Source organism: Haliotis rubra, unplaced genomic scaffold, assembly GCF_003918875.1.
Source record: "Haliotis rubra isolate DU_JTF1 unplaced genomic scaffold, ASM391887v1 Scf11, whole genome shotgun sequence".
Classification (NCBI taxonomy): Eukaryota; Metazoa; Mollusca; class Gastropoda; order Lepetellida; family Haliotidae; genus Haliotis; species Haliotis rubra.
In genome coordinates this window covers 1567569-1581535 of record NW_025765003.1, presented here as the reverse complement: position 1 = coordinate 1581535, position 13967 = coordinate 1567569, and the positions used below count along the sequence as shown (strand labels likewise).

General features: G+C 36.2%; 1 protein-coding gene across 7 annotated transcripts in view; it reads left to right on the top strand.

Moving 5' to 3' along the window:
- Positions 1-13967, top strand: part of LOC124284249 (protein spire-like) — a 37643-nt gene that overhangs the window by 11165 nt on the left and 12511 nt on the right. For 2 of the 7 annotated variants that reach the window (XM_046720362.1, XM_046720354.1), the window contains exons 1-3: positions 43-118; positions 4670-4811; positions 13512-13622. In XM_046720362.1, coding sequence (XP_046576318.1) covers positions 4773-4811; positions 13512-13622 — 150 coding nt within the window. In that variant the 5' untranslated portion in view covers positions 43-118; positions 4670-4772. Of the gene's footprint in view, positions 1-38; positions 119-4669; positions 4812-13511; positions 13623-13967 lie in introns of those variants that run through there. The other 5 variants (XM_046720328.1, XM_046720335.1, XM_046720345.1 and 2 more) reach the window with 4 other exon arrangements.

Genomic DNA, 13967 nt, shown 5'->3' with positions numbered 1-13967 from the left:
CACAACTGTCCATGAATCTTTCTAGCTAGGCAGGTTTACCTTGACCGAAACAGAATGGAATATGTGTTTTGCTGAGCATTTTGGTTTGGCTTAGTTTCTTTCAAAGCATATTGTGTAGGTAAGTTGGATTAATTGCATTTAGCAGTACTTGTTTTTAGATGCAAGAATTAGTTTGATTTTTAAGTTTGACAGAACTCCAACAGGTGTCAGACAGATGTGTCACAGGTGTCAGTGTTGTGTTGTGTTTCTCTTCAGGAATAACCAATAGTTTTGATTGCAAGACAGGTTTAAAGATGAGATAAGCGTAATTGACCACATGTCAATATAATTGTGTAACTAAAACAAAAATATGATCAGAAATGTCATTTATTCTATTTTCGCCCACCTCCAACAGAGCAGTGATAAGTCTTGCGTCTCAACTCGACAAGAAAATGTCTAAGACATTTAACGATATACTGGACACTCTTAAGTAAATGTAGGGTAGGTCTTCATACCTATATTTATAAATGACGTTTTACCGGCAACACGTGAGGGTGACAATAGGCTTGTGAGGGGGTGTTTTACTGGGTCAACACGTTTACAGCATGCCCGCTCCGTCATTGTGTGGAGGGTGGGAAAAGTGGGGACACAAAGCTCGGTTAAATCATGTGTTGGGTGTCGTGACAGTCCCGGACAGTGTTGTTGGTAGCGGTAGAAGTGTCCGTAACCTGATCTTATCAACCTTTGTGTAAGTGTGTGAATTGATATTTGTTAACATAGATTTAATAGAGTGTATATTTCTCAGGGGTTAAAGGCTTTATCCATTTGTTTTTGTCTATTTTGTTGTTGTTTATGGGGGTTAACTCATTTCCTTCAAGTATGCATTCACCTATGCTGTGAAAATAGATTTAAGAGTGTATTTTTCTTGGTGGTTTAAGGCTTATCATTTGATGTTTTTGTTGCTTGTGGTTTTTAAAAAAACCAACTCATTTCCTGTTATTATGCATTTACCTATGCTGTGAACATAGATTTGAAAGTGTATTTATCTTGATGGATTAAGGCTTATTCTTATATAAAGAATAAAAAGAAGTTGTTAGCCATGAAATGTGTCATATATTCAGAAGACTGATACATTTGATGTTTTTGGTGGTGGTGGCTTGTATTTTACAAATTTCCTGTATTTATTCATTTTGCTTTGAACATAAGTGAAAAAATGTTTGTGTCACTTTGAAGGAATAATATGTTTCTATATTTAACGTTAATATTTTATATGTATTTTTTTTTATTAGAAAATCTAAAATTCTATTTTTGATCCCTAAAGTTTCATTGTCATGTCATTAATTCTAAGAATTGAGAAGCTTTACTTTAATTCACCGATTCCAAACAGCAGAAAACTGTTAATACTTGCTGTTGGACAGTAATGGTGGAATGCCAGATTATTCCTCTCACGCTCTCTTTACGAAAAAAGAAATCTTTTATTTTTTTCTCTCCAGTGGAATATATTTGTGAATATTCAACTGACTGTCCGATATTTTAAGTGGAATTTATTGATTTTGTGTGGGGATGGACATGTTTTGAATGCTTCCGCAATCATCTTGAGCTAACACCGTGAATAATGGCTGCAGATAATAAATAGTATTTTGATGGGTTGCTGAGACTAAAACGACCCTCTTTTGAAACCAGACTGATTGAAGGATTCGAATCGCCGTTCCCCCTGATTCTGTCTCCAGGTTTGTCAGCATCGTGGTTATAGGTTGCATCAAAGTAGTACCAGTAACTCTCGGAGACCTGCATCACTGGTGACTTGCCCTCCTACATCAAGCTGAAACCCATTGATGGAACAGATTTGGTTGGTTGGTTTGCTGTTTATCGCTGCACTCAGCAATATTCCAGCTATATGGTAGTTGTCTGGAAATAATCGAATCTGGACCAGACAATCCAGTGATCAACATCATGAGCATAAATCTACACAATTGGGATACGATGACATGTGTCAACCAATTTAACGAGCTTGACCACCCAATCCTGTTAGTCACCTCTTACGACCATCATGGGTTGCTGAAGATCAATTTTAACCGGATCTTCACGGGTCCATGTAACAGAAATGCTTAGTCTGTTTCACAGTGCGTGAACAGCATTATTTTCCCTTCTGCCCAGCCCGTACTAAGCTTAAGTCTACAGAAATACTGTACATAGTTACTTTACGCTGCTTTTAGCAATATTCCAGCAATATCATGGTGGGGGACACCAGAAATGGGCTTTAAATACTGTACCCATGTGGGGAATTGAACCTGGGTATTCGGCGTGACAAGCGAACCCTTTAACCACTAGGCTGCAAACCACTAAAATGCACACGTGAAATATTGGGATTTTACCCTGTTGAATAAAATACACTCTTTTCCAACATGACACAAAGCAAATATAGCAAAGGAGTATTGTAACTCAAAGTTTATAATAGACCACTGCCTTGTGGAAGTCTGAACCAGTGTTGATGATCAGAAATGGCTCATTCTTGCAAGATTTTGAAACCTTGGTCCTGAACTATATATTTAGAGGTGCTCTATAATCTTTTTTAGAGTTTTTTTTGTACATGCTTTTTGATTAACTGCATCACAGGTAATCCTTCTGCACTAAATATAGAGCTTTTATATCAACTCTCCAACGTGGTGTCTTAACACCTTAATTAAGATAAATAAGAAACTAGGAAGAAGTCTACTGTAATTTACTTGAGGAAAGATGAGAGGTAAATCTGCAAATGGTATATCTATATATATATCGTGAAATATGCTAAAATAGCTTCTGTAGACTGTTTTGCGAGATGTAATTGGCTTTAGATTGATTGTTATTGGAGTTGAGGTCAGTTAAGCATTTTAGATCATGCTAGTTCTGAACAATGTCTTAAGGCAGACGTTCTGATTTGAAAAAAAATCTGTGTAGGTGTCTTGTTCTGGTTTAATATCGATCCGAGCTCTGCAGAAACACATCAGTGGTTTTGGAAGCAAATTGGAGATGCGTAATTTCTTCTAAACTTTTCCCGTTTGGTAAAATTGTGAATGGACGTCTTCTCAAGGGCATTATTATCAGTTGTCTTTCATTTGGTGCTTTCTGTAGCTTCACACAGGGAAGGCTAGACGCGTTCAGGATTGTGAGGTAGGGAAGTAGTATATTGTGTTACTTGCAACATTTGGAATGTTCTTGTAATGGATCGGGTTATTTATTCGACTTTTATGTATGTTTACTTATTGATGAATATGTTCTTGGTTTCTGGTTTGTGGAGGATTCAGTGATGACAGGGTATGGGGAAAATTTGATTAATTGGTCTTGAAAACTTGGCAAAAAATCGAGTTTCTGCTGGAGCACCTGCGACCAGTCAACATTCATTTATATCTTTGAGCCCTTTAATGCCTTTTCTATTGAGTTACCATAATGCAACAGCATTATTCTTTAGTTTGGTTCTACTCTTTGGACAGGCGTTCTTTATTCTTTGGTTCATGAAGTTTTTGTTAAAGGTTCTGATTGGAAAATTGATAAAGAACAAGACATTTCAGATTGTCTTTTTCATTCTTTGAACTTTCTTCTTAATATGTTTCAGCCTGTGCTGTTATTGTTCAGCTTAGCTCAATTTTTCTGATTTCTTCTGTTTTTTATCATGAACAATAAGTTTGCATTAATGAAACAAAAACGCTTTTGTGATTTTCTTTCCAAGTTCCATTGCTTTGCTGTCAGCAGGATTTGAAAACAGATTACTTAATGAAGCCTCACTTAAAGAGATTTTCTACAAGAGTAGCAGGTTATATCTCTGTAAAGCAAAATTGTAGTTGTCATGGCTATTGACAAAAGAGTGCATGTTTCATAGGGCACAAGGAGGTAGAAGTGGAAGATTGAAAAGTTGATTCGTTGTTCTTCAGTTGCACTCTTGCACAAATACACATCGTATTTTCACAACAGAAACCCTGGAGTGTTTTGTTTGACTGAACACTGTTCAGAGATTGATATACAATATTCATGGAGTTATCTTGTGGTCGGTGTTTATTTAGCATTTGTGTGGTGTGATGGATTGAGAGCGTGATGTAACTTGGAATATCCACCTTCTTCAGCAGCCAGGAGGCTGGCATTGATACAGTTCACGGTGAGAAGGATGACATAGGATTGGCTTATATTGTGGTGGTGTCTAGAGGTTAGCTGATCGTGGAATATGGTTCTTAACATGGGAAAATGTAGTCTCATGACTTTCTGTTAAGAAGGGTATCACATTGCAAGATTGTGTCATATCAGCAAGGTATTTGATGATGATGATGATGACGGTATCACATTGCAAGAATGTGTCATATCAGCAAGATATTTGATGATGATGACGGTATCACATTGCAAGAATGTGTCAAAGCGATGTATTTGGTGATGATGATGATGATTGCAATGTATATTGCTAGTACTTAGTGGTAATATGGTTGATGATGATGATGTATAAATGTATATTGCTAGTACTTACTGGTTTTATGGATGATGATGATGATGATGATGGTATACTGCTAGTACTTACTGGTATTATGGGTGGTGGTGGTGATGATAATTTACAATCTATATTGCTAGCTCTTAATATTATGGATGATGATGACAGCGTATGTGGCTATCAATTGGGTTATATAGCTTATGATAAACTAATAACATATGAAAATGATTTTCATTTCAGGTGAAGGACAGAAAGTTGAAATCACCGCCACCAAAAGTCCACGACCCCCATGAACTTCTGCTTACAGACATTCGGTCTATGCCCAAATTGAGGCCCATCAGAGATGGTCGCCTCGTTGGTGAGTCTGACAAGACATCCCCAGGTACTGTCACCTTCCCTGCTTCTGTAGAACAGCTTGGCGCCATCTCTTGTGAACTAATATACACTGACTATGTAATAAATGTCAGACTTGAAATGTTTAACAATTGTGTTAATCCAGACCAATTTGTTTTCTGTGTTTATGGATAATTCTTTAACTGTTCAATCTTGGTATATGGGCAAAAATGTTCAGCCATTTAAAAGTTTGTTTATTAAAAACTAATGTGCTTATAATAAAATATAAAATATATATTTTGGCCTTACTTTGAATTGGTTACAAAATATGGCGCCATGCTGTAGCCTTAGAAATTTTGCAAGTCATGTACTTCTTTCGTCTACATTGATCAATATGAAATTAAAAAATAATATATTGAAAATATTTTACAGTCAGAATATGATTTATAACTACCATTTAATGTTTGTTTGTATGAATAATATTTTTTTTTATGAAAAGAGATCTAATCAGATGGACATTTTGTTCTTACAAAACCAGGATGGTGAACTTTGTGAAATAATCACAACTTGTACATGGCTTGCAGTTTGAGAAACTGTGCTGAAGATTATAACAGTAAAACAGTAAAAATCACTTTCAAAACATCAAATCTTTAAAAAAAGGTATGAGTCAAATTATTAAAGCACAGTTTTGACAAGGCTAGTTCTGTGACAAATGTATTTTTTTTAACTGGCATTGAGGTAAGATGGATGTCAGTTTTCTACCATCCTCTATAATCAGGGCTATTATTGTTTCTGCTGTCTCATAACACCCTTGATCCACATGACAAAGTTCTCCTCGAAACTGTATGAGCTTGTATGTTTTTAAATATTGGATAATCCGAATAATTTTCATGTTGCTAGGCAAACAATAATATTTGTCATTGGATCCTGGAATGGCGATATCTTGTTACTGATAGCCCTGATTCTTGAAGATGTAGTGTCTCTGAGTTTCGTAGTACATCAACTTGTGTTGCAACATCTCCCTCCATTTCCAAGTTTATGCACTGTGTGAGATCATACCAACTGTCACTTCATCTGCTGTGATGCACTTTGTAATTCTGTTGTGTGCCACAGATCTAGAGTTTTGAAACAAGATCTCACATTCGCAGATAATTTTTGTTCAGTGCTTAGTGTAGTTTAAGTTTTATTTGAAAAACTTGTTTTAGAGGTCTCTTTTTGTAGTATTCCCAATAGGCAAATCAGTTTCTTTCCTTAGAGCAAGTGGGGATAAATTGAGTTTTTGTATTTGTTGAACTCTCCACGAACAGTTGCTTTTATAACTTAAGGACTAGGCTTTAGTGGTGTGAGATTCACTTGCAACTGTTTTATACAAGGATACATTTGTGTTGGGGTGTTCTCTACTTTCCAAATTCATCAGGTGTATTCATTCATATGAATATTTCTGTCATCTATGTAATAATACAGCATTGTTTCTAGATAGATAAGTAAGTAATAATGTTAATCAAGGAGACCTGGTATGTCAATAGCAGCATTTATGATTGCGTGATTTAATGTTTCTATTGATGTTGGTGTTAAACTGAAGAAATTCCAAGTAAGCATGTATAATGACTTGAATAAAAATAAAATTGATTCCAGAAATTTGAAATTTTAGAAGATTTTGAAACATCTAATAAACAAGTAAGCCCTGCTCTTTGCAATTAAATAAGGTTTATGGTTTATGGGCCCCAAATTTTGGACATGGAATGTAGAATCATTATTTCCACATGCTAACACTCCACCCTCCCAAGCTTCTCATCCAATCTATATAGCTAGGTTTTTGTTATTTTCCCATAAGAATTTGTACATACTTATGAAAAAAACATGTTTTCGATGACCCAGAGAAACCTATGAATCACTTAACAAAATAAGAAAATTCACTCATGTTCACTGGAATGTACATTTGTTTTGAACTGTTTTGATGCAAAAAACTATAAAAATCAATATCTGTCTGTCTCGTAATGTTTCTGTGACTAAGCAAAAATTCATGTGTGTTTTGTGCTGAAAGAGTTTTGAGTTTTCCGATGTGTGCAAACACTGCGTGCATTCGGCCAAATGCAGGTTTTCCTGCGGTTAATTAACTCCCCAAACAGTGACCTTGAAATTGATAAAGGTACCTTTGTGAACAGTAGCTTATGATGATGATGATATCGCAAGACTTTCGTATCATGTCATGAGGCTGATGATATTTCAATAAATATACAATTATTATTACGAAGTGAAATCGTAAAGGCTGAAAGGTTGAAGCATCCAGAATTGACGACTTTCAAGAATAGATGTAAATCCTTGTTATTTAATAGCTACATTGTTCTGAAGTAAATCATAATTCAACAACTGTCGGTGTCCCACCATTCCCCTTTTAAAGACTGCAAAGGTCCATAAATAAGCTTGAGGAAAGTATTTAGGAAAGCAGTATTCCTGACCATGGGTTGAAAGAGGTTTTTTGATAAAGATTATATAGCGTTTCAGTCACAAGTTCCAAACATGCCATTAATTTCTCTGAAAAAATATGACTAATAATCTTAATTTCATTCCAACACATTTTAATTTTAGGATTTCCAGCGAAAAGGTTGTTCTTTTCAGTTTTGGAGAAATCTATTACCCCCACCTCACCCCCTAAACATTTAATGGATGGTCTGTAATGCCCTGTAAACTATGTGCAAGCTATTAATGCCATGTTTAAGTGTTTAAGCACAACATTTTGCCCTTTGTTAACAAATATATGACACTTTTCTTGCAAACGTTGCATGCATGGAGGCTATCAGTTATTGATGCTATTTTCCTGCCAACACAAATTACATCATAACTAAGTCCTCTCCAAGCATCATCACCGTATTGACCTCTGACCTTCTGTTTCTGTTAAACTGCAATTATGGCATGTTATTTCAAGCTAAGCTGTATGCACTAAAGTGTACGTTCGTCACCCTCGACATACCAGATGTATGTTCCTTTCAATGTCGTCTACTAGAAAATGTGAGTTGTATTGCTTATTGTATTGGTGAGCTATACAATACACTGAAAGTGCATCCATCGTCTGTCATTTTGTATCAAACAAAACTATACCCTTCACTCTATAAATATTCAGTCATTAGATATCTCTTTATTCTCTTGACATTGTTTGTTGTATGAGAACTGTTGCAAGTGTAGCTGAACTTTGTGCAATTTTGAATTTTTAACTTTTCTTTGATTTTCTTTTCTATTTTTTATATATCTTTTTGATATCATCAAATATAAAGATTTTAGATTGATATTGATTGTGTCTGCATTTTGGTGGTGTCACTACAAATATATGACTGCTGTTATCATTAAATTTACATTATTTTTTTAACTTTCTTATGAATCAGTGAATCAGATCAGATTGATTGTATTTGTTAAAGATATGTACATATTTCTGTTTCAAGTTGACATTGACCCAGGATTGATTGTATTTGTTAAAGATATGTACATATTCAAGATGCAAGTTCGTTCATGTTTCAAAGATGATTTGACATTACCAGATCAGGAAATGCTCACTGCCTTTGAGTGAGTGAGTGAGTTTATATTTCATAGCCTGTTTAATGCCTTTCAAGATCAAAAGTAACTTGTACAAAGTGTGAAAATATTTATAGAATATACTTTTAACAAAATGTGGTAAATGATGTGTGGTGTCTGTTTCAGAAATATTTAATTTGGATTTCAAATGAATGAATGAATAAATGAATGAATGAATGAATGAATGAACAGCATATCAAGAAAGATCTTTAAACGGTGAAATATATAAATAAATAAATGAATAAGTAAATGAAAAATGAATGAAATTTTAAAATATATAAATAAATAAATAAATAAATAAATTTAAAGATATTTAAACTGTGTGTATATGTCACCATGAATCATCAGCGTTGAATCCAAGCTGAACATTTCCCCATCTTCTCAATGGACAGTGAAAACATATCACATTAAACCACCACGGAGCCATGACCCTGTATGCAAACAACCTGGTATGTAAAGTAGACAATTTGAGAAACACGATTAAGAAACGTTCCCACGTGTTACAGCTTTCCTTTTACAGAGATGCATTGTGGACCTTATAAAGGCGATGTTGTTAAATGGGTATAGCTGATCATGCTACTGTGACTGTCGGGATGATGTAGGTCGTAGGTCACAGTCGCAAGCTGCAAATACCTTGATGTTTGCTCAACCATTGAACTTGTCTTGTCATCTAAAACATGTTATGTAAATTAAGGGATAAACTTTGATGACGTAGGTGATTATCTGTGTAAATCAATTTTATCTACCAAGCAATTACAAACCATGGGTTATTTAGTTATTATAAACATTGATATTTATGTTTGTTTGTGTGGAAAATACATGAGTTTTATGTCATAAAGCCTCAGATGTTAAAGAAGTGTTCTAGTTGTGAGGGGATTAGTGTTCACTTTTTCTAGTTGTGGGGGATTAGTCTTGGCATCTGGGTTTTAATACTTTTTGCATGAAGAGTCAATGATTGAGAGGTTAGGAATTTTGAAAGTGTTTCTCATAATTCAAGTTTATGGAGTCTTTGAAAATTGTTGTCATTTTGGGGACTTAGGATCTTAGTAATTGTTTTAACAGTCGGAATGCAGTATTAAATCTTGTTTCATATTAACTGTAGCATTCAATTTCAAGAAAAATGTGAAAAAGGATTATGTGTCACTGTTAAAAATCTGTTTGTAAACAATTATCACCTGATTGTATTTACATGTTTGTTATAGTTTAAGAAAATTCTCCACAAGTATGTAATATAGGTGTTATGTAAATTTACCTGAATTTACTCTAAGTGTAAAGAGGGGGGTGGCTTAGCCTAGTGGTTAAAGCGTACGCTCTTCATGCTGAAGACCTGGGTTCGATTCACCTCATGGTTACAATGTGTGAAGCCCATTTCTGGTGTCCCCTGCTGTGATATTGCTGGAATATTGCTAAAAGCGGCGTAAAACTAAACTCATTCACTCACTCTTATTATAAGGGCATCTGAGCGTTGGCTCGTCAAGCCGAAGACCCAGGTTCGAATCCCCACATGGGTACAATGTGTGAAGCCCATTTCTGGTGTCCCCACCGTGATGTTGCTGGAATATTGCTAAAAGCGGCGTAAAAACAAACTCAGTCAGTCAGTGTAAGGGCATCTGTGTCATGTTCACTGAACCATGACAGATGACAGTCCAGAGTACATGGTAACATTTGTTTAAGTTAATGACTTGATGATGACATGGTTTGGTAGTTTGTGTATACAGAACAGAACCAATTAGTCTTGAGAAGGAACTTTGAAAGATGTTATGTAACACTGCCTGTTGGCATTCTGGGTTAAAGTAGCTCCTGAACAAGCTATGCCAGCTGTCAGTGGCTAGAATGTGTATTGAGTGATTAGGCTAAAAGACTTGGGTGATTGTGTGTCATTTAAGCCCAGCAGCGTTGGAATTTGCTCGTAATTAAATCACAGGTTTGTCTGGTCCAAATTCCATTGTTTATCTACAGTTTGGGTATAGCTGGAATACTGGTGACTGGTTCTGACTGTTTCAGACCAAATTCTAGGCCTTGAAGTGCTGAGTGGCCACACCAAATTTTAGTTCTTGAAGTGCCAACTGGCCAACGAAAATTTAGGTCTTGAAGTGCTGACTGGCTGCAAAATTTAGGTTCTTGAAGTGCTGAAGTGCTGACTGGCCAGACCAAAATTAAGGTTCTGAAGTGCTGAATGGCCAGAAAAAAATTAGTCTTAAAGTGCTGATAATGAAATTTTGTAAAAATTATTACTTCATAATAATTCAGTGAAAAAACATAGGCTTTGAAGTGGTGACTGTCTTAGACAAAAATGTAGGTCTTGAAGCCCAGACTGAATCAGCTAAACTATGCTAAACTATTTGGTCTGAAACAGTGATATAGCCCACGCATAGGTCATTACTCTAGGTACCAGAATATGCCTGAGGCTTGTGTTTAAGTGTATAATATTAAGTAAGTAATTCACATTTGTGATCACAGACTATACTCAGCATTGCTTCTAGGTGGGACAGAAATATGCTTTCCCCCTCAGGGCTCATTCAGCTCGTAGGACTGGAAGGGGAACTGACATTATCTCAGCTATTTTGGGAGTTGATAGGTTATCTGGCCACTGTCAGACTGGGCCAATATTTAGACGCCTGCGTTGGTCAGTTAATTTGACATGTCAGAGGGACATATCGGACAGATGTCGTCAAAGCTAAATCCAATTTGATTGGCTTGGGACGTGACATCATGGCTGGTGGTTCTTTAGCTATGGTGCTAATATCTCAATAGGATTTATACAGACTGGGTCGACTTGAGGTAGGTGTTAATAGAATCATGTTTATTGTGATTTGTTTACCTTATTAAGACAAATATGTCCTGTATACATGGACCTGAAGCAGTAAACCTACTTTGGTGAAACTGGCCAATCTTACGAAAGACTACAATGCTTCTATCTTAATTATACCATCACTTCTGTTTAAACCAGATTTGGAAATCATTGATCAAATGCCACTCATTCATGAAGACTTTATAAATTTAATGAATTTATAAGATTTTAGAAATAAAGACTCTTTTTAAGGAATCAGTGGATCAAACCTCATGTTCTTTAAGGGAGGGTGGGGTGTGCTTAGTAGTTAAAGCGTTTGCTCGTTCGCGCTGAAGATCCGGGTTTGATTCCCCACATGGGTGCAATGTGTGAAGCCCATTTCTGGTGCCCCCTGCCGTGATATTGCTGGAATACTGATAAAAGTGGCGTAAAACTAAACTCACTCACACACTGTACTTTAAGTCCCAAAGAAGTAAGGTACAGGACCACAGTACATTTTTCACCATTTTACTGTAAATCACAATCAGTCCAAGCTGTATAAACCGAAGTATCGTGATTCATTGTTAAATGATGTCGGCTCTTGAAAGGTTAATGAAGTATAAATATGATAAGGAGCGTATGAATATGTCAATTATAATCAAGTCTGTTGTTAGCTGGATACACTTGTTACAAGTTCTGGCACATACATGCCATATTTAACTCTTGACATTAATAATGATTAGTTGAATAACTACCCGCTGCTGTAATAAGCGCCATCTTTGTAATCGCATGATGGTTATCGCTGCTGCTGTCAGATTTGTTACCATAGTTACCAAGATTAACTGGACTGAATGAATGTTGTTTTATGCCTAAACCAGCGTTGTTCTAACAGTAATATCAAGGCAACAAACCTGTGGTCGATAGTATGAGCAATGCCTCATGCCATAGGATTATGTTGACACGCCATCAGCCAGGTCACGTGACTCTAATGTTGAAGTTGTTCTGCTCTTGTATCATGTATGGGGGTGTTAGGTATTGCAGTAGAAATTGAGAACTGAAGGACATTTGGTGGGTATGGTATGAAATAAGAAATCATGGCATCCATTACCATGGGGAAAGTGGGGTAGCCAAGTAGTTAAAGCGTTAGCTTGTCATGCCGAAGACCCAGGTTTGATTCCCCACATGGGTACAATGTGTGAAGCCCATTTCTGGTGATATTGCTGATAATATTGCTAAAAGCGGTGTAAAACTATACTCACTCACTCACAATACCATGTGATATGTAATAATATAATTTGAATGAGATACAATTTATATAACTGGTAACTAAGAAATGTAAAAGTTAAAAAACAAAAACAGCATTGATAAACAAAACTGCAAAAACAATTCAAAACTTTCAAGTATAACTTCATAATGTATCTTTAAATTATCATTGGTAATAAACAGTTTAATTTAGGGTATGATTATATATTTTCATTAGTATTTTGCTAAACGACAAAATCATCCCCCGTGAAACAAGATTTATGTATACTGGAGTATAAAGTCGGTAAAAGCATGCAAATGTTGCTATTTCATACAACCACTGTGAAGTTGTGAACGACTAACGCAGAAGGAATTCATCCAATGTTGAGCGTGCACACTTCACAGTAATGTGACGAATACTTCAGGGACAGAAACATGGTTAAACAGGAAATAATACAGGCATTAAATGTTTTTTAAAAGAACTATCCACAAGGATATGGCTTAAAAAGACCCAGTCGTTATGCAACCGATGTCCACACACACACAGGCTTAGATAATGACACAGAATGTGTTATACGTCTGTCATGAATGTCGAAGTCTCCCTACGGGGGTTTACGATGGCCGGTTGTCACGGCGAGGCTGACAGGACAAGTATGTGTCGTGTGACTGATTGCTAGAGCTACTCTCATGACTTGCTGTTTGACCAGCGATGATCAGCGTGGTCAGTCAGGTTTGACTAAATTACTTAGTTAGTTGTAGGGTTAGGACAGTGTTTACATTCAAGGCTTTGTCCAGGGAGTAAGGACACTGTGACGGTGTTAATGCAAGTGTTTTGTGAGTCAGTTTTAAACTTTATGGACAATGTGTTAGTGATGTTTTTGTCATAGGGTGTGACTGTTATGCTGTTGGATAAAATATTTAGAATGATTGCACACAAGTGTACTTTGTGTTGGAATTTCTCAGAGTGTGATGTATATTTTCCAAGCTTCCTTTTTCATTCCTATAGATTCAAAAGTTCAACTTAAGATTGCTAACTGTAAATGTCTATGTGCCTTTATGTAAGTTAGTAGTTGTTTGTAACTGATAAGATCTATGTTAAATATGTCATTTGTTGAGTATGGTATTTAATCTTGTTGTTGTCTTTTGTTAATTTTGATATTTCCCTTTTAGTGGAGACATCGCGTGACGAAACTAAATCGAGGAGATTCGGATGAAAGTCCTCTTCCTGTGAGGAAAGTAATCAAACCAGATTTCACTCTTCTCCTGAACAACAGTTTTGAGGTAAGTTGTATAATTATCAGAACACTTGGTTTTCTGATCTGTCCTGTGTCTATTCAGGCCTGTTAAACTGTTGTGTCATCTGGTTGATTTTGTGTCATTGAACCCAGTGTGATTCGATGATCATGGACCGCCTCCGTTGTGTAGTGGTTAGAGCGTCCGCCCGGAGAGCGGAAGGTTGCGGGTTCGATCCCCAACTGCGTCATACCAAAACACGTTAGAATATGGTATTTATTGGTCCCTGCCTGGCGCTCGGAATTAATGGGTACAACAAGGACTGGTTGGCTCGGAGTCAGTATAATGTGTCTGAGTGGGGTATTCATGCTTCACTGCGGCATGGTATCTCCG